General features: G+C 45.4%; 1 protein-coding gene across 5 annotated transcripts in view; it reads left to right on the forward strand.

Moving 5' to 3' along the window:
* CHN1 (chimerin 1) overlaps window positions 1-22,259 on the forward strand; it is a 186,766-nt gene that overhangs the window by 109,097 nt on the left and 55,410 nt on the right. For all 5 annotated transcript variants that reach the window (XM_033947246.1, XM_033947247.1, XM_033947248.1 and 2 more), the window contains one exon: window positions 18,950-19,027. In XM_033947246.1, the coding sequence (XP_033803137.1) occupies window positions 18,950-19,027 (78 nt within the window). The remainder of the gene's footprint in view (window positions 1-18,949; window positions 19,028-22,259) is intronic.

The raw sequence follows: 22,259 nt of genomic DNA on the forward strand, positions 1-22,259 counted from the left end.
GGCGGGGTCTCACTATACAAATGAATTTTTGGAGAGCAGGATTCTCCTGCCCCTCCGCGGGAATCCCCCCGCCTGCCGCTGAACAAGGTCCTCCTTCAGACCTTGCTGCGGAACCTTGAGACCCCTCTTACAGTTGCGGTAGTGCCCACCAAGATGGAATCCAAATACCGGACACTTCCCCCTAAAGGGTTTGACAAGGGGCAGCTCTCCCATCAGTCGCTCCTGGTGGAGTCGGCTCTTAAGCGTTCGCAGCCTTCTAGGGTCTCTGCTGCGGTCCCCCCTGGGAGAGAGGGTCGGACCCTCGATAAATTTCGGCCGTCGTCTATATGCTAATTCCCAGATGGCCACGAGGGTCCTCAACTATGCTTTCGCCTATTCTTCCTACCATCAGATCAATGGTGAAGGATCTGCCAGACTTTCAGGGGGTGATCCCGGATTCGCACAGGGATAGGTTTGCCACTTTATGTCAAACCTGTCCCAACTACGTTTCTATCTGTTTCATGCGGTATAGCAACGCATTTGAGCTTGCCTCGAGGGTATCGGCATGTGCTGTAGCCATGCGCCGGTTTGCGTGGCTGCGGACCCTCGAGATGGACCCCAACCTGCAGGAGCGATTGGCCAATCTACCCTGCGTCGGGTCGGAGTTATTCGACGACTCCTTAGAGGCGGCTACCAAGCGGCTTTCTGACCAAGAGCGTTCTCTAGCGTCTCTGGTTCGCCCGAAGCCTAAGCCGTCGCCTCAGAGGCCATTTAGACAGCCACCTAGGCGGTATCCTCAAAAATCGACACCGGCCTTTTCGAGACCTCCACCCCGACGTCCAACCCAACAGGGTAGGGGGGGGCCCTCCAAGCCCGCTGCGCAGGGGGCATCCAAGCCGGCGCCGTCCTTTTGACGGGATGAGCGGCTGGGGGCTGGCCCCCGCCGCGAAGTCGCCCAACCCCCTCCCCATCGGGGGTCGGCTCACGGCTTTTGCCAGGGCTTGGTCAGGGATTACGTCAGACGCATGGGTGCTCCGGACCGTCTCAGAGGGCTATTCGTTAAACTTCTCCAGGCAGCCTACGGACATGCCTCCCGGGGCGTGCCCGTCCAATCGGAGCCAGTTGGCCCTTCTCCGAGAAGAAGCCGGGGCCTTGTTGAGCCTCCGGGCGGTCGAATTGGTGCCTCTCGATCAGCAGGGCCGGGGATTTTATTCCCGTTACTTTTTGGTCCCAAAGAAGACCGGGGACTTGCGCCCCATTTTGGACCTCCGGAAGCTCAACAAGTTCCTGGTCAGGGAGAAGTTCCGTATGTTATCGCTTCCGATTCTGTATCCTCTATTGGACGAGGGGGACTGGATGTGCTCCCTAGATTTAAAGGAAGCGTACACCCATGTTCCGGTGCATTCCGACTTTCGGAAGTTTTTAAGATTTCAGGTCGGGGAGTTGCACCTGCAGTACCGTGTACTACCCTTCGGTCTGGCGTCGTCCCCTCGGGTGTTCACGAAATGTATGGTGGTGGTCACGGCTGCTCTGCGCTCCCGGGGGTTACAGGTCTTTCCCTATCTGGACGATTGGCTGATCAAGGCCCCGACAAGGGAAGGAGTTATTTCAGCGACCCAACAGACTATCACGCTTCTTCAGGGTCTAGGGTTCGAGGTGAACTTTCCCAAGTCTCACTTGTGCCCGACTCAATCCCTCCAGTTTATAGGAGCCGTGCTGGACACTGTTCTCCTCCGTGCCTTCCTCCCTTCTCCACGGCTGGAGGCACTGCTTCGCTTGGGCCGGCAGGTTTCGCAACTGCATGTAGTGTCGGCTCAACGTATGATGGTGCTTTTGGGGCACATGGCATCGACGGTCCAAGTGACCCCATTTGCCCGGTTGCATCTGAGGATACCTCAGTGGACTTTGGCCTCGCAATGGCGTCAGGACCGCGACCCAGTAGCTCGACGCTTGACGGTGACTCCGTCTTTCAGAACGCTCGCTCCGTGGTGGACCAACTCTACCAATCTGTCCGGGGTTTGCTCTTTCGCGTCCCTCCGCATCGCAAGGTCCTGACGACGGACTCTTCGGAGTATGCGTGGGGGGCTCATCTAGACGGTCTTCGAACGCAGGGCCTATGGTCGGCTGCGGATCGTCGGTGTCACATCAACGTGTTGGAGCTTCGTGCCATTTATCTGGCTGCTCGGGCCTTCGGTCACCTCCTGCGCGATCAAGTGGTACTCGTTCGGACAGACAACCAGGTGGCCATGTATTACGTAAACAAGCAAGGGGGGACGGGCTCTTGGCCTCTGTGCCAGGAAGCCCTGCGCCTTTGGACTTGGGCCGTCTCTCAGAACATCTTCTTGCGGGCGGTTTACATTCAGGGGGAGCTGAATTGTCTGGCAGACAAACTCAGTCGTCTTCTCCAGATGCACGAGTGGTCGCTGAACTCCCGGGTTCTACGCGAAGTCTTCGACCGCTGGGGGACTCCTCAGGTGGATCTGTTTGCTTCACCCGAGACTCACAAACTACCCCTCTACTGTTCTCGGGTGTACTCCCGGGACCGTCTCGAGGCCGATGCATTTCTTCTCGACTGGGAGGGGAGGTTCCTTTATGCGTTCCCTCCCTTTCCTCTGATTTTGAGAACGCTAGTTCATCTAAAATCGACCAGAGCTTCTATGATTCTCATTGCGCCTCGTTGGCCAAGACAGCACTGGTTCTCCCTGCTTCTTCAACTCAGTGTCAGGGAGCCTCTGCTTCTGCCTGTCTTTCCCTCTCTGCTGTCTCAGAGTCGGGGTTCGCTGTTACATCCCAATCTTCGGTCTTTACATCTGACGGCTTGGTTCCTTTCCCCTTGACTTCGGTTCCTGTTTCTCAGTCAGTACGGGAAATTTTGGAGGCCTCTCGGAAGGTCTCGACTAGGCTTTGTTATTCCCAGAAGTGGACCAGATTTTCTTCCTGGTGCTTCTCGAACCACCTGGACCCGAGTTCGGTTCCTGTGTCTTCGGTGCTGGAATATCTGTTGCATCTGTCGAATTCTGGTCTGAAGACGACTTCAATTCGAGTGCATCTTAGTGCCATTGCTGCATTCCATCAACATCTCGAGGGTCGTTCCCTCTCTCTGCATCCTCTGGTTTCTCGTTTCATGAGGGGTCTTGTGAATGTCCATCCTCCTCTCAAACCTCCTCCTGTGGTGTGGGATCTTAATGTGGTCTTAGCTCAACTGATGAAACCTCCTTTTGAGCCTATCGACAAATCTCTTCTTAAGTTTCTCACTTGGAAAGTGGTCTTTTTGATTGCGCTCACGTCCGCTCGTCGGATTAGCGAGCTACAGGCTTTGGTTGCGGATCCTCCTTTCACTGTGTTTCATCATGACAAGGTGGTTCTTCGCACCCATCCCAAATTTTTGCCTAAGGTTGTGTCTGATTTCCACCTCAATCAGTCCATTGTTCTTCCGGTATTTTTCCCGAAGCCCCATTCTCATCCTGGTGAGGCGGCGCTTCACACACTTGACTGTAAGAGGGCGTTGGCTTTTTATCTCCAACGTACTAAGTCTCATCGGACGGTTCCTCAATTGTTTTTGTCCTTTGATCCTAATCGGGTAGGACATCCGGTTTCCAAGCGTACCTTGTCCAACTGGTTAGCTGCTTGTATCTCTTTTTGCTACGCTCAGGCTGGTCTCCCGCTCTCGGGTCGAGTCACGGGGCATAAGGTCCGGGCGATGGCAGCTTCGGTTGCTTTCCTCCGTTCTACTCCTATGGAGGACATATGTAAAGCTGCCACCTGGTCTTCGGTTCATACGTTCACCTCCCACTACTGTCTGGACTCCTTGTCCAGGAGTGACGGCCGGTTTGGCCAGTCGGTGTTACGTAACCTGTTTTCCTAAATTGCCATCCTCCCACCTGCCCTCTTTCTGGTTGGCTTGGAGGTCACCCATGTGTGAGAATATCATGCCTGCTTGTCCTGGGATAAAGCACAGTTACTTACCGTAACAGGTGTTATCCAGGGACAGCAGGCATATATTCTCACAACCTGCCCACCTCCCCGGGGATGGCTTTCTTTGCTTGATATGGAACTGAGGACCACGAGGTGGGGATGCGCCCTCTAGTGGGCAAGAAGGCTAGCACATGCGTGGTGCAGTGTGCAAACTTGAAACTTCTAGCAAGTTTGCTTGAAAAGCTGTCCGCGCTGGGGCTCCGTAGATGACGTCACCCATGTGTGAGAATATATGCCTGCTGTCCCTGGATAACACCTGTTACGGTAAGTAACTGTGCTTTTCCACCAGTGCCAGAGAGCAACTTCATCAGTGATGTCACAATGGCTTGAACACCCAATACGTGGCTCATTTTTATTACAAAAATATAACTAGAAATAAGACTTCTCAATATATAAATAATAAGACTTGAATATAAATGTTGAAAATATAATGCAATTTTTCACATACACTCAGATTTGGTAATCCAACCAAGAGCCGTAGCTCCTATAGTCGAACCCACCGTCCCATCACTGTGTATGACTTTGATGTGAAAGATAGTAAGTGAGGCTACATGCTCTACTGATTAATAACTTTGTTCTCAATGGCAATGAGAGGAGAAAATAACCCCCTCCACTTAGCTTTAAGGTGAATTAGCAGGTCCAGACATGGGCCATGTTTCGAGGGTCTGTTTCAAGGAACCCAAAGGAGAAATATTAGACTTCAAATGCCAGAGAAATGGGTGCTTGTGTGAATCGGACGACAACTTTTGTTCATAAGTTGAAACGATCTCTTCTAATTGAACAATATTGAAAAGTCTTGTTTCTAGTTATATTTGTGTCATTGACTTTGACCTCTCACTTCTGTATATTTTTGAGAGCATTTTCCTCACTTCCTATTATTTTTGACTCAGTCTGTCATTTTTATTACATACACGAGTAGTAGTGATTTTGATTTCTAGTGCCATTTCTTTTTTTAATTAAGGAGAGAAGTTATCAACATGGGCTACTGTTGAGTTATTTTAGAGTTAACCTCAACTGTTAGTAACTAGGACTCATTGCATAAAATGGGACCTGTGCTAAAATAACACAAATTAGTACCATATATACTTGAATATAAGATAAGATTTTTGGGCCTAAAAAATTATCCAAAAATGGGAGTCTCGTCTTATATTCAGATCAGCGTCTACCTGCCCCCTCCCAGACTTGTTGCAGGCCTCTGTCAGGCCTGCCATAAGACCTGGTGGGCCGGGACAGGAAGGATCCCTCCAGTCTCCTATCTGGACTGACTCTGGCAATTTTTTTACCTCCCTCCCATCTCTCCCCATGTACTTTTTTGAATCCTTGGTGGTCCAGAGTGAGCTTTCCGCACTCCTGCCCCATGCTGAGCCCATCTGAATGGCTGCTGCAAGTTCATGCAGTCCAGCGGTGTACCGGGCAGGAATGAGCTTTTTGCGCTTCTGCCTGGCGCTGAGCCGCTCACTCAATAACTGCCACTAGTTGTCGTGGGACTCGTAAGAACTGACAGCAACCATTCAGGGATTCAAAAAGGTACGCGGGGGAGGCCGGAGAGAGGTAAAAGAATTGACAGAGTCGGCTGGGACAGTAGATGGACCACAAGGTCATACAGCAGGCTTGGTGGCAGCCTGCAGGACATCGGGAGAGAGGGGGGACAGGATACAGGGCAGGGAGGATGGACAGGGTGCATAGCCTGGCAGGGAGTGAGGGGGGACAGGGTGGAGAGCCGGGCAGGGAGTGAGTGTGGCTGGGTGTAGAACCTGGCAAGGAGTGAGGGGGGCTGGGTGCAGATCCTGACAGAGCAGGGATATGAATATTAACCCCTTCCCCCCCAGCTTATATTCATCAACCTTTTTCCCTCCTTTTGGGGGGGGAAAGGGTACCTCAACTTATATTCCAATTGTCATATATTTGAGTATATACGGTAATAAAATAACATGCCTTTAACAGTAGCCATAGTTGTTTCACTACTCTTCTAAGTGCCAGTTTATGCATGTCCAAATCATGAATAGAGCTTCTAAAATAGCCCCCCCCCCCAAAAAAAAAAAAAAAAAATACAGTATGTGTTTGTAAAGCAAGGATGGCTGACAACCAGTCAGGTTTTCAGGATACCTGTAAAGAATAAGAGTGAGAACAATTTACATGTACCTTGTCTCTACTGTTTTATTTACTATGGATATGCCCTTACTGACTGTAGTGTCACTAGGACAGGTCAGGTTTTAGAGGCTCTGCTTTATTTAAACAATGTTAATTTACTTTTATATAAAATTGCTTTGGATGCTACTTCCAAAAGAAACATTCAGCTGGCAATGAACAGTTTTGCTGGCAATGAACAGTTTTGCTGACCGCCATTGGCATACCTGGAAATTCAATGCCGAGCCATGTCTGGGCTCCGGCATTAAATTTCTGGCTATACAGAACCAGTAAAAATATAGCCAGTTAAGTGCGATATTCGGCACTTGACTCTGAAGAACTGTATAAAGGGAGGACCGAAAAAAACACATTCCTATTTATGCGGTTATCTTAGCTAGTTAAATGCTAAAAATGAGCACTTAACTCATTAAGTGCTGACTCTACCAACAGAATGACCCCAAAATAGCCGATTTCGACTTGGACGCTAACTAGGCATTTTCAGCGGCTTTCTTGTAAATGCTGCTGAAAATGCCCGGTTAGCCTTGGACAGGCAATTTAAACAGTCAGGAGCCTCCTGGCCATTCAAATCATTTTGAATATCAGACCCTCCACTTTTAATGCTTTTGCAACACTGAGACACTTTCAAGCAAAATATATTTCCACACTCCACGTTCTAATAATAGATTTTAATAATCTTAGTTGTTATACTCTTATCTAATTCTTCCATTCTGCATTCCATGCAGACTCTATTACTGTTTGAAGGATATTAAAAATTTGTCCTGAATAATAAAACTATTGGACAACATAATGGAAAACATATTTCCTGCTGCATTAGTGTTTACAGATTTATTATGAAAAGCATATTTTGTAATATTAGACCTTGCATTGAAATCTATTTTATATAAGTAAGATATGCAGGTTTGCTTTACATCTGTTGAGCATCTTCTAGATAAACATTTTCCTTTGTGCCTGATAGATTATCCTATGGAGACTGAATTAATCTGCCTAATGTTGTTTGCCAGGAGCTAGTGAGAGCTGAAGGGTTTTCCTATCCACCAGAGTTAAAAACAGCACAGTGTTTGATCTTGTAAGTTTGGGGCCTTAATCTCAGATGACTTTTTCCCATTCTGTGCTTTTGGGGAAAAAAATTATTTAGTGAATCAGCCCCTAATCAATGGGCACCAGGATTGGTGCTAGGTTTTATGGCATCCCGACCCCACAACCTATAAATCGGCGCTCCCCCCCCCCCCCCCCCCCGGATCAGTAGCAAAGAATGCTGCTATTATTTGGGTTTCTGCCAGGTACTTGTGACCTGGATTGGCCACTGTTGGAGATGCTAGGCTAGATGGACCATTGGTCTGGCTCTGTATAACTAATATGTTCTTAGGCATATATATATAGGATCTCTAGGGGAGAGGAAGGTGATAGTAGATGGCATGGATGGGCAGACTGGATAGGCCAGATGGTCTTTATCTGCCTTCATTTTTCTCTGCTTCAATGTTTTGACATTATTTTCCAGGTTTCTTTCTATTTCTTCTTTCTCCTCTTGTCTTTTTCCTTTACTTCTCTATATCTGTCCTGCACTGATCTGTCTTTTTAAGTTTATTTCCTCATTTTTCTCTTCTCTGGCTTTGTATCTATCCATTTGATGTTTCCCTTCATTCTTTCTTTCTCTCTAATCCTTAGTCTCCTTTTCATCTCTTATCTACCTACCAGCTTTTTCTATCATCCTCTTATCCTCTCTCCAGCACTCCCATTGCCTTCTCTGTCTCTCTCGTCCTCCAGTCTCCTGTCCCCCCTCTCTGTCTTTCATCCACCCCCTAATCCTATCTTTCCATTCTCTGTACTCACCTTCTCAGCCTTTACCTACCTTCCACTGCCTCTTATCCCCTCACCAGCTCCAACTCCATCCCTCTTTCTCTTCCTTCCCATTCCTCCAGGCCATTCTTCTGTCTCTTAACCTCTATCTCATCTCCTATTGCCTCTCTTTCACCATTCCACTCTCCCATTCAACCTCTTCAGAGAACAGATTCCTTCCTCTCATACCTCTCCATAGTACCCCCCATCCATTTTCAGTGCTTCTAATTCTCTTTCCTCATTCTTCCAAGTTGTTCATACTATGCCTTAACTTTTACCCACACATCATCCCCTTTCTCATACTCGCATATTAACCCTAATTGATTCTCCCAAATCAATACATCTCCACCCATATCTACCAATTGCTAAATCCTAACTATTCCCTCAAAATTCTGACTCTGTCTCTTCCATCCATAATTCTCTAGTCTGTTCCCCCAAAATTCTCCCACTCAATCACCAAGCCCTTTTCATATTTTGCTCTTTCTTCCCTGCCCCCAGATCTGTCATTTTCTGCTCCATTCTCCTTTCCTACCTCCTAGTACCATTCATCTTCTACTCTGTTCTCCTTTTCCCCACCCCTCCCCTGGTTCCATCCATCTTTGTTTCCCTTCTCACCCCCCACCCTCGAGTTTCATCCGTCTTCTGCTCTTTCTAGGATCTCCTGTTCATTTGATGTTTCTTCTTTCTCAATGTCCATCATTCATTCCCCCTAAATCTGTATCCATCCTGTCCAGCATCTTCTCTCTGTGTCCCTTTCCCTGTCCACTCCCCATGTTTAGCATCTGTCCTCTCAGTATCTCTCTGTATAACATTGACCCTCTGTGTCCCTGTCCTTCCTCATGCCCATCTCCCCATTCCCTTTCTTCCATACCCAGCATAGGCCAGCATCTCTCCCTCTCTCTCAGCTGCCCCCTCCCTACAGTTCAGCATCTGTATCTCTCTCTCTCCCTTTCTCCCTCTATGGATCCAGTGACTCTGTCCCTCTGTTTCTTACCACCTTATAAGATCTCTCTCTCTTTACTTCCCCCCCCCCACCCTAAATTCAACACCTCTTGCTCTCCTCTCCCTCAGTAGACCCAATCTTTACCTCTCTCTCCTTCATACCCTCTGAAGTCCATAACATAACATACATAACATAACAATTTCACTTACCTTTTGAAATGTTCACCGAATTGAGCAACATCTTCCACCTGATACTCACGCCGGCCTTGGCTCTCTTCTGATATCATGTCCTGGTCCCATAAACAAGAAGTGATGTCATAAGGAAGCCAAGGCCAGCACAAGCAGCAGGTAGAAGATGCTGCTCGTGGCAGCAAACATGTCAAGAGGTACGCACCTCTTTTCCTTATCCTTTCCCCTTCCTGAATCCAGTACCTCTGCTTCTACATTTCCCATCACCAAATCCAGTACCTCTCTCACTTTCCTCCCTCCCCCCTCACCCCTCCCCATCACATAATTCAGAATTTCTCTCCTTTCCTCCCCCTTTAGTGCTCCTGTAAATCTGTCTGGGTCACTGGTAGTAGTCAACAACACAAGCATGCTCCCTCTGATCTAGAAAGCCTTCCAGTAGCTGTGTCCCACCCTTGTGGAAAGAGGAGTTTGTACCAGAAGAGGTGGGATGTGGCTGCAGAAAGGCCTGTGAGGCTGAATGGAGGTTACTTTCTTGTATTGTTGACAGCTGCCAGAAACCTAGGCAAGTTTACAGGACCACCAAAGGGGGAGGAGGGAAGGGAAAGAAAGGTCAGACTGCAAGGGGGAGGGGGGAAAAGATGCTGGACTATGGGCTGAATTCACTAACCTTCCCGATTGGGCCCGATCCGGGCAGGTCTGATGAATTCACTAAAGTAAAATATGCATATGGGGGCAATCAGAGGAATGCCCCCATCTGCCTGCATGGATCGCGCATGCGCAGACCATCGAAGCAGCGAGATTTTTTTTTTTTAACTTTGTACTTTTTTTTTAGTAGTTTTGAGCCCTGTGAGCCTGTGGTTTTAACCTGCGGGTTAAAACCATGGCCTCGCAGGGCGGGGGAAGGACAATGAAGGGCGGCAGGACTTCGGGGAGATTTTTAACTAGCAGATTCACGCCGTCTCTCCTGCTTCTCCTGCTCTATCAAGCCCTTATTTCAGGAGGAGGACGGAGATGGTCTTATGGACGCACATGCTCGAGCTAAATCACGCGACAAACAGCAGCCCGGAGTTCTATCGGTCACTTTCAGCCAGTTACCAAGGCTAATAAAAAGATAAATGGAGCCCGTGGTTTTAACCCGCTTAGAGCCCGCGGGTTAAAACCACAGGCTTGTACTGCGGGGAAGGGTGGGAGTGTCGAGGCAGGCAGGAAATCATGGCAGTTTGGGGCAGGCAGCAGTTTGGGCAGGCAGGAGAAGAGCATCGTAAAGATGAGCAGCAGGAGATAAGAAGCAGGGCAGCATTCGGGGCAAGTAGGCAGGAGAGATTGCAGGGCAGAGAGCAGGGCTTCTAGTTGGAAAGACATTTTCGACTGGTCCCCAGCAGTCGCTTCTTCAGGTGATCAGCCAGCCCAGTCGGATCAGAAATTTGGTGTAGTGAATCGGGTCGCTGTCCAATTTGCATGTGTTTCACCTCATTTGCATGCACAGATTCAAAGCGGACACAGGAGAGGTAAGCGAATCAGGCCGGATGGAAATTTGATAGTAAAGGGGTCGCAAACCAATCGGTACACAATCGGTTTGCTTTGTGAATCTAGCCCTATGAGAGGTGCAGTACTTGGTGTGGGGAGGATGAGAGAGCTGTCAGACTGTGCAAAGGGGGAAGGGTCATAAGGAGAAGGCGAAATGCAATGCATGACCACACAAGGGGAAGAAATACCAGACCTACAGGAGTTGGGGAGAGGAAAGCTCCCAGAGGTTGGAACTCCCTGCTATGCTTACCGTGCTTACTGGATTGTGCTGGACCTGATGGGCACAGAATAAGATTATTAAAAACATTTCTAATATTGTGAAATATATCTGAAAATTCTCATATTTTCAATGCTATAAAAGACATATATGTTGAGGAATATTTTTTATATGAATGTTTTGTGCTGATAGATCTAAAGAACTGATTTAAGATATGCACTGTAAAATCCCCCATGTCCATAACAGTACATGAATACAGACGAAACAGAACAGAGCAGATTTTGTTTGTCAGTCACACTCTGAATACACTAGTGCACTGCTTGCTACATCTGGAAAAGGACAAAATGTTCTGAGTTTTCAATGTCATCAACTGTGAGTCAGTCTCATGTCAGAAAAGGAATAGCTTAGTTGAGCTCCACAAGAATTTTTTCAGAACAGAACAAAAAAGACCTGAATGCAGGCAATTCTACAAAATATTTGTTAGCATTTATGCACTGATTACATATAAATCACTGGAATAATAGCACATGTGCACATAGATGCCAATTGTGTAAATATGTGCCTAACTTACATAGACGAAGTCTGAGGTGAGCAAGGGCAGGACTCACTTTTTTCCACTTATAGAGTAGTATAAGTTACACATCTATGTACAGCATTTAAATGCGAACACTTACTTCAGCTCTATGGCTGATGTAAATGCCCATGCCTAAATTATAGTTGAGTATTATTGTTCTCCTCCTCTGCCTTTTGCATACCTCTTGAAATGTTTGCCGATGTGAGCAGCATCTTCCACCTGCTGCTCATGCCAGCCTCAGCTCCCTTCTGACATCACATCCTGTGCCCAGGAAGTGATGTCAGAAGGGAGCTGAGGCCAGCACAAGCAACAGATAGAAGATGCTGCCCATGCCAGCAAACATTTCAAGAGGTACATTGGGAGGGGGGCACCCAAGCAGCGGGAAAAAGTTGAGGGGGTGCACTGCCTGTTGATTCCGGGCGCCACCACCCAGGGAACCAACCTCCCTCATTACGCCAGAGCCTATGTTCTTTACAGTAGGAGTCCTCAAATCCAGTCTTTGAGGTCCACAGGATTTCCACGATGACTATGTATGGAATCTATTTGCATTCACTGCATGCAAGTAGATCTCGTAAATATTCATTGTGGGAATCCTGAAAACCAGACTGGGTTGCAGACCTCAAAGACTGGATTTGAGGACCCTGCTTTACAGAATGGGCTCCAAAGGTACCCTCTGGGTGTCTATATACAGGCATATAGTTATAGTTCCCAAATTACTGTGCAGTAAATGCAGAGCCTATGTGGTGACTGTTGGGGACCTTCCTAGCATCTTCCCGTGCAGTTTTCACACACAAAACCCTTTACTGCACAGTGACAGCATGGATAAATTTACCATCCCCTATTAAGTGCATCTGCACTGTATGTATCAGTGACAGCATGTGGTCAGTTACTGTGCACTAACTGCAAGGCACAGTCCATGTTCTTTGATAATCACACTCAGGACCTGCCCACTTCCCACCCTATTCCAGCATCTGCAGGTCGCATATGAATTAGCGGGTGATAATTATCATGCCAAAGCGGACAGTTACCACCTGTGCGCACTAACAGTTACTGCATTGTAATTCATGTTGTAGTAAGTGTTTTCCCTTTCCTTCCTTGCAGGTATCTAGCACTATCTCCCTCATTCTGTCACTTAGTGCATAGTTTTAGGCACTGGCCACCAGATTCTGTACAGATTGTCCAAAGAGGGATTTGGATCCCAGAAAATAATGAGCTAATCAGGCATTATTAATCAATAGTTGGTGAGAATTAGCAATCATTAGGAGCTATGCATGAATCTGCCCTACGTCCTATTCTATAATATGGGCACCTAAATTTTATGGTGCGCAACTCCAGTGGGGGAGTGGCATGGGCAGATCGGGGACATTCCCAGGATTTAGGCGCAATGTTATAGAATAATGTCATTTATGCATCTAACTGCCATTAGTTTGACAAGTTTTGGCAGGCATAAATGCGCCCAAAGTTGCAAAATACTAGCTTAGCAGAGATCACTTCACTTGCTCCCCATCCCCCTATGCTCCCCCCCCCCCCCCAATGAACTCTGTTCATCAGGTAAGTCCCTCCTGTCTGTACCCTTTTCCTCCACTGCCAACTCCAGATTCGCTCCTTTCTATCTTTCTACACCATATTCATGGAACGGACTGCCTGAGTCATTACATCAGGTTCCTTCTCTAGCAGTATTGAAATCCAAACTAAAGGCCCACTTTTTTGAGATTGCTCTCAACTCCTAACTCCCACACACCTGCTTCCAACGTCCCTTCTGATTTAGCAATGGAAGAGCTACCAGAGGAAACTATGCTGGTTTCTGACCTGAACTTCCAAGGGGAGCCAATGCAGCAGGAAACCAGTGAGTGGAAGGCTGAAATGGGACCAGAACTCATGGAGTGGGTCTGAGCAATGCAGGCTGCAGCTTAAAGGCAAGAATGGTAGGGCTAGTCTCAGTAAGGGTGCTGGTCTTTGACCAGAGGGCCGCCGTGTGAACGGTCTGACCCAGCAGCGGCAATTCTTATGTTCTTATGTTAAGAATGAAACTTAAATAGTGTTTTCTTCTGGTATTTTTTTTTTCTTCTGCTCCACCATGCTGGCTGGACCACAGAGAGTATTAGGCTACTGGAAGCCTCACCCTGTTTGGAGAAAGTTTTCCTTTTGAACTGTGATGTTTGTTATTGAGAAAAGTGTGCATAACAGAATGATTTATTTAATTTGCTAATGAACTGCACAGCACAGCTACCTAACTCAGAATGGTGACTGAAGTGCATTGTGGGAATTGTAGTCTGAGCTGATCACTGAAACTGCACAAGTGTCTAAACCATGAAGATGAATGAAAGGGCATTGTGGGAGTTGTGGTTTGGACTAATTGCTGGAGTGTTTTTTCCTTTTTGAATTTAAATGAAGCATGTTTTTGTTGGGAACTGAAAAACCCAGTGTAGAGATTGAAGAAATCCGGATGTGCAATGTTGATTGGCTGACGGTGCATTCTGACAACAATAATGATAAGAAGAACAATAAAACTTTGATGAATTCTGGCCTGTCCCTGCTCAAGTTTGTGGAAAATACAGTGGCCTGCTGATGAGAGTTCATGAGAACACACTGGCAGTAGCCACATCACCTAACTGCATAACCCACGCATGTAAGTGCTAGGCACACCCCTGCCCCACCTTTGCCTGTCCCAAGTCTACATCCCTCTTGCAATTATACAGAAGCCTAAGGGCTAGATTCACAAAGCAAACTGATCATGTACCGATTGGTTTGCGACCCGATTTTACTACGGCCCAATTCACTTACCTCTGCTGATCCGATTTGCGCATGCAAATGAGGTTGAATGGCATGCAAAGTAGGCAGGGATGCGATTCACTAAACAAATTTTGCAAACCGACTGGGCTGGCTGATAACACAAGAAGTGACTGCTGGGGACCAGTTGCAAACATCCTTTCCCACTCTCCAACTCCATTGACGCCCTGCTCTCTGCTGCCCCGATCTGGCTGCCTTTACCCTGCAGAAGCCCTGGGGCTGGATTATGGGGGAGAGCAGTGGCTGTTGGCTGCATTGTTTAGCTCCTCTCGTCGCCCTGCTCTCTGCCCTTCTCCTGCCTTTCAGCCCTGCCACTCTGACTCTCCTCTTGCCGCCCTACTCTCTGCCCTGACTCGCCGCCCTGCTCTCTGCTCTGAATCCAAACTCCCCCTTTTCTCTGCCGCCCAGACTGATCTCTGCTGCCCCGACTCTCCTGCTCTCTGCCTCATTCCCTGCAGTGTGAGCCCGTGTGTTTAAAGCGGGGCTGCGCAGTGCAGCCCCACTTTAAACCTGTGGGCTCACACTGCAGGGAAGGCAGCAGAGAGCAGGAGAGTTGGGGCAAGTGAGTTTTAGCCTTTAAAAGAGGCTGCTGCCGCCGGGGATCGCCCTTCAAGACAACTAATGATAGTTGAAGAGAAACAGAAGAGTCAGCCCCTCCCCCCCAAAAAAAAAAACGCAGCAAAAATGAACATGAACGCATGCGCAGACCATCTACAGGGAAAGCAGATGGTCTGCGCATGCATCAGGATCGCACACATGTCGGCAGATAGGGGCGTTCCTCCAATCGCCCCCATTAGAATATTATTGGTTGCAGAATCCATCGGACCTGCCCGGATCGGACACGGATTGGTCATGATCGGGCAGGTTAGTGAATCTAGCCCTAAGAGCAGTTATCCGCATAACTGTTAATTAGTCCAATTAGCACAGAACAACACCAATTATAGCCAATAATTGGTAATTAAAAAAACTAATTATTATATTGCTGTGCGTGCACCTGACACTGGTGTAGAACCTGTGTGCTAAACATAAAACTGCACACACAAGTTGATAGAATTAGGAAAGCGTTCATATGCGAGTTTTGCCTTTACTTTTTGATTTACCGTCCTATATTGTTAAACTACAGTCATATGAGAGTGATATTTGCTGTTTCTTCAATTGTCATTGAATAGACCTGATTTTTCCAAGAATTAATTAATTTACTTATGTTTATTATTATGAGCTATATTAACAATGGAAATTGTCAGAAGAAAACAAGAGATTGTCATCTGTAGGAAAAAAAATACAACATTTTTGGAGACAAAAATGGGGAAGTATAATTAATTTCAGATTTTCTTCATGTCAGTAGCCAAAACTAGAGACCGTATACCGCTAAATTAAGATGTTTTCTGATTGTATTTTATTGGTAATAAAACATGGACTTATCCCTGCAGCAGTGGTTCTTAAATCCTGGGAGAGCACCAATCATGAGTTTTCAGGATGCCCACAATGAGTGTGTATAAAATGGGTATGGATTTCTGATTTAATTATTGATGTCTTCCAAATCTGAAGGCAAGGTGAGTTACATATTGAGGTGTAGCTGATAAGGCCCTGCCTGTGAGGGCTTTCAATTAGAGAATGACACGGTGACAAAATTCATCACCGTTCCCGTCCCCGCGGGAAATAATCCCATGTCATTTTCTAGTGTCCATTTCAACCTCAGTCCTTCTACACCAGCATTCTTCAAAGCAAAGCTTGCGAGTCAGTTGTTGTGGCCATTCATACTCTGATTCTTATGTGAGCCAAGGATAATGAAGCCATTGTGACATCACTGATGTGATTGGCTCTTAGGCACTGGTGGAATGAGGCATTATGACATCACAATATCTGCTCTGGATACAAGAGACTGCCATTCTGTAGTGTCTATCTCAACCTCAATCCTACACCAGCATTCTTCAAAGCAAAGCTTGCGGGTCAGTGGTTGTGCCCAATTATACTCTGATTCTTCCCTCTCTCCTTAAAGAATGACATGAAGATGGTTTCCTGCGGTTATCCGCGGGGTCAGGAACGGTGATGAATTTTGTCACCGTGTCATTCTCTACTTTCAATCTCTTATACTTGAGGCAATAGAGAATGCAGGAATTTGTCCAAGATCACGAGAAGGGGCAGTGAAAGATGCAGGATTTGAGTCCTAGCTTCCCTAATTCTCAACCCATTATTCTAAGTCAGTGTATCGCAAACTGTGTGCCACGCTGTGCCGGGGAGGAGAGGCGCCAGCTCCAGCTGACTGCCTGCAGGACATGCCTCTCACAGGAGAGGCACGTCCTGTAGGCAGTCAGCCAGCTCCTTTCTTTATCCCTGGCGTTTCTCCTCTCCGTGCCTTTTCTTTTTCAGCAAACACCACCACTGGCATCTCAGGGCTCCGTCTGGAAGGCCTCCGCGCATGCGTGGACGTCGATGTGATGACATTACAAATGTTAAATGTATGCGTGTGCATGACATCGCGTTGACGTCAACGCACTTCCAGGTGCCCTCGAGCTGCGGCCCCCAATTTAGAGTACTTCTGGCTCGCAAAGTTTGCAAGATACTACTCTAAGTACAGGATTGCAAATGTGCATTAGTGTAGGTAGTATATGCAAATTTATCTCATGCATTTCATTGTGAATGCCTAAAAACCTGATTGGCTGGTGCCAATAGTGCACCAAGGGTAAGGCAATGGGAATGACCCCCCCCCCCCCTCAGGTGTAGGCAATACTTGGATTCATGAACTGAGCAGACGCAGGAAGTGCTTGCATCAGCAGCTGAAAGCGTGCTGCCAACTTCTCCATTGCTCAGACAGCACAAAGGGGGCTTGGACAGAGGACCTCTTCCATTGGTGGGGTTTAGGCATCCCCACTAGCCAAGGTAGTCATTTTAACATGAGGGATGGGAGGGTAGGGAGGAAATCTTTTGTTTTAGGTTTTAAAAAAATGATCCACTCCAGATTAGAGAATGACACGGTGAAAAAATTAATCACCGTCCCCGTCCCCGCGGATAACCACGGGAAACCATCTTCATGTCATTTTTTAAGGAGAGAGAGAAGAATCAGAGTATGAATGGCCACAACCACTGACCCGCAAGCTTTGCTTTGAAGAATGCTGGTGTAGGATTGAGGTTGAGATAGACACTACAGAATGGCAGTCTCTGGTATCCAGAGCAGATATTGTGATGTCATAATGCCTCATTCCACCAGTGCCTAAGAGCCAATCACATCAGTGATGTCACAATGGCTTCATTATCCTTGGCTCACATAAGAATCAGAGTATGAACGGGGACAGCTTTGCTTTGAAGAATGCTGGTGTAGAATTATTGAGGTTGAAATAGACACTAGAAAATGACATGGGATTATTTCCCGCGGTTATCCGCGGGGACGGGAACGGTAATGAATTTTGTCACCGTGTCATTCTCTACTCCAGATGTCAAATATTCTAGGTATACCACTAGATGGGGCTCACCACAGGATAAGTTTGAGTGACCGTTTCTAATGACAGTGCTTTTTTTAAATTAGTCTGTACTAACTTAAGATGTTTTAATGAAGAGATTCTTTAATTGCGTCTGTTTGTCCAATATACAGTATATGTTTTATGTTTGTGTTTATTGAAAGCTTCTATACCACTATTAATAACTGGGGAGTCAATTCAGAGCGGTTTACATGAGTTTCTGCAATGGTGTTACTGTACAGTGTATATAAAATGCTGTTTTATTTTTGTAGGGAAGCATGGCACTGTACACTAGCATTCCCATATATTATTTCTTGATTCATGCTTTCCAGTGTTAAGTGCTGCTCTGTGAAGTTGCCTCAGCATCTTCTTCAAGCATGGTACACAAACATAAAAGTACCCTAACTAGATTGTCATACTGCATTAGATTTTACAAGCATGGGAACAGTATGTTGCCATCTTCTTGCTTTTGAAATGACAAAAGGTGCTGTTTTGTAAGGATCCATGACTCACTCATTGCTCATTAGCTTCCCACTCTTATTTTCTTTCCTTGAGCTGGAATGAAAGTCTTGTGTAGGGGGAACAAGGCGGAAAATGGAGAGCTGAAGCCCTCCTGCCGCTGTTTCATTGGTTAGCCGCCTTGTATTATGACCTGTCTGTAACATGACAGCTAAAGCCCAGTCTCCCTCCCCCTCTTCTGCTGACTGGGGCTAGAAGCTGATTGTTTGCAGCATGCCAGGCATGGTTCCAGCCTACAGCCACATCAGCTGATTAAATGCAAGAATCAAGCTTGCCCACATGCACTATCTTATTAAATCATGTTGCTTTCTAAACAGATGAAGAACAGACTTGTGGAAGCTTTTGGTATTGTTTACTGATGCTCTAAATTTTTATGTGCATTCATTTCAATAGCATGCACGTATCCTGAAGCATCACATAAGACCTTTCGGAAGACGGAGGCAAAAGGGATTTTTTTGGTTGTATAATTATTTTCTAGAAAGCACATGATTATGGACTTCGTTGTTGTGATAAAGTGTGGACCTCCACAACTGTAGTGTAGCTTAGCTTTCTGCATGGGGTTCATATTAATTCATTTCTTGGATTAAGTGAAGTGAGAAAGGTAGATTTACTGTAAAATTCAAAATGCCATCCAAAGAGTCTTGGTCAGGACTGAAAGCTAACCGATGTACCCTTTACAATCGACAACAAGAGAGTCATCAACAGGATGTGTGTGTAGCAGCCTTGGGAATGAAGCTGGGGTCTCAGAAGTCGACCGTGACATTCTGGCAACCTCTTAAACTCTTTGCTTATTCACAGTTAACATCACTAGTCAGGAGAGCGACGCTGAAGGAAAATGAACAGATTCCCAAATATGAAAAGGTGCATAATTTTAAGGTAAGAAATTGTTTTCATTGGACTGACATGAATGCCTAAAATGTACATTTTGCATGCATTAAAGACATTCACACTGTATTTAAGGAAAATTTCTACATATATATTTTCTAGAATAGATCTTTCTTTTCAAAAGTATAATAGAGTTATTTTCCTTTCTGCATCTGTTTTCCAGAAGATTTGTGATGCATAGTTTATACTTATTTATGATTATTTAATGATAATAGCTTTATTTATATCCCCATCATACCTTTTCAGTTCAAGACGGTGTACAACAAGAGGTGCTGTAAGGACAGCGAGGTTACATCAGTTAGATTTGGGAAGGGGTACTACTACTACTTATCATTTCTATAGCACTGCCAGACATATGCAGTGATGTACATTAAAACATTCAAGAGAGAGTCCCTGCTCAGAAGAGCTTACAATCTAACTATATATTTAAATCAGTTTCTAGTAATGATTTTAAAATGTGCAAAATCTTAGTACTGATATTAAACAGATCTATTTACTACTGATGATTAGATTTAATTTTTTTTTTTTTTTTAACCCTCTGTGCTGTCATACTGAGAGTCAGCAGATGGTCCGGATCTCCTTTCACTCCTGCTCACATTAATGCCCTTGACTGTAGTAGTCTAAAGGTACTATTCAAATGAGTGACAGTAGCAGCTATTCTTCTTTTTTATATAGTTTAATGTTTCTTAATGTATCAAGGACCTTAATTAAAAAAAGGAACTTAAAATAGTATGCCTCCTTGTAACCTTTATCTAAAAAAAGATATCCATGATGATCCAGAGAAGATTGCTAAAATGCTGCAGAACCTATATCATGAGCTCTATGGAAGCTCTATGGAAGCTTTCCAGTGGGGGGAAAAAGTTCTGAAACGTGAGATAGATTCAGGGAATTTTAGTGACTAGAAGTCTACACTTACAGAATTGTATGCAGCCAAAGAATGGTCATGTATCTGTACTTGCATATATTGTCACATGCATGTATGTACAGTCTTGCTATCTATAATCTAGGTGCAGAAAGAAGGGAACTAGAAAGGCAGATAAAACACCAGAGGTGACTAGAAGCAAGTCTAAAATAGGAAAGCATGTCAGGATGTCAAACCAAGTGCTTTATTTATTCATTCAATTTTCTATACCGTTCTCCCAAAGTTGCTCAGAATGGTTTACATGAATTTATTCAAGTAGGCATTTTTCCCTCTCTGTCCTGGTGGGCTCACAATCTATCTAATGTACCTGGGGCAATGGGGAGGATTAAATGACTTGCCCAGGTCACAAGGAGCAGCCTTAAACCCACAACCCCAGGGTGCTGAGGCTGTAGCTTTATCCACTGCGCCACACACTCCCCCAGCAGGAAAACATAGATAGGGACCTGACACAATCATGTTTATGCAGACACCTGCATCAGGGGTGTATTAATGTCTGTAAGAACATATATTAAACATAGAAACAACAACAAAAATAGCTGACATGCTAAAACTATAAAAATATATGTGACCCACTTAGTGAAAAGGTACCAAAAGTGGGGTTACAATAACAGAGATAAAGCCTATAAAAGTTTGGAGAAGTAAATTTGGTCAACTTTCTTTTTTTAAAGTTTTGTGTACTATAGGATCATGTATAAATACAATAAATATATATAAAATTTAAATTAAAAGGCATCATACTGGTAAGAAAATAAATTGCATAAATGAAATCATACATGAGAAAAGGCAGTTGGTTTATATGAAAAGTAATTTGTGTGAAAAAGTAATCGATATAAAAATGTATTATTCGTATGTGAAAAAAAAAGATGATTTCTCCAAGTAGTAGGATATTTGACATATCATGTAATAATGAGAACAAATCATAAACAAGCTATTTATTTTCCATAAAATGCAATCTGAAAAACAAGAATATGTGTGCTGAAAAATCTGGATGCAAATGAATTGCTAAATCTAGGCAGCTCCTTATAGAAATGATCCCCTTACAATGCAGTAGCCTGTTCAGAAAATGCATAGAGCATGTACCATACAAGGTAGACTTCAACCACATGGGCCCATATTACATGCCCTAGTAGCATGGAAGCACTGGTGCTAGCGGCTGGGGAATATATCTGAGCTCTGACACGAAAATGAAATCAAAGACAGCCATGGTGCCAAACTTCCTTGCCTGAACATTTTCCCCAATCTGATCCCCCACCTGTCTAGACATATCACCCTGACCTGATCACCCCTGGCATTACCCTTCCTCCAGTCAGCACCATCTCCCCTACCAGAAGACATGTACCCCCCACAATACACTTCTCCATATTCGTGGGGGTTAGTGTCAAAGATGGCCCGCAAATAACTTTTCGCTTTCATATTTGCAGGGTTTGTGGTATAGCCCTTGCGAATACCATGAAATTGCAAATAAAACTTAGCATTAGTATTTGCGATTGCCTGACCATGCTGAAGCAAATTCTGAACTTTTCTCTCTGCACACTTTTCTTGGATACTGCCATTTACCCAACAACTCTGACAAAAAGCGCTCAAGTTTTTTTCTCAGCACTCCAGGATGATGTCATGTGGGGGATGGAGTCAGCAAGATGAAAACCGTGCAGGTGATTTTAAAGTATGGGGGAGGGAGGGACACACACCCCTTTAAAAAATTGCTGGCTATGCCACTGATTACACATTTCCAGCACTTAGGTGCACACACTTAGGTCAATTCCATGGCAGATATAACTGATTGCACCTAACTTATAGAACTGCATTTTTATTGTTGTTTTGGGGTTTTTTTAAACTTTAAATTTGTATTAAATTTTAAACAATACAAATCATCACATACAGCTCGCAAGGAATACCATCAACAATGTGAAAACAGCAATTAACCACTGAAGAAAACAGTGGAACAACAAAGAAAGCTTGATGCACTATCCCCAATCCCCACCCTCCCCCCACCCCCCACCTGCGAAAGATAACAACAGGCGCAATTATTCACCCCACCCTTCAGACACGTAATTTTTGAAGAACAATATTCCAGGTTTTCATTGATTGTGCATAATAACCTCTACGTTTAGCCACATATAATTCCATTTTCCCCATCAAAGACAATTTCACCCTCCATTCACTCAGGTCAGGAACCAGGGTCTATTTCCAATACGCAGCTATGAGACATTTAATCGCTGCCAGTCCCAAACGTAGTACCTTGGTTTGTCAGCCCATCTCACAAATATTATGCATCCCCAATAAGCAAGTTTGAGGTGTAAG

Source organism: Geotrypetes seraphini, chromosome 5 (genome assembly GCF_902459505.1).
Source record: "Geotrypetes seraphini chromosome 5, aGeoSer1.1, whole genome shotgun sequence".
Taxonomy (NCBI): Eukaryota; Metazoa; Chordata; class Amphibia; order Gymnophiona; family Dermophiidae; genus Geotrypetes; species Geotrypetes seraphini.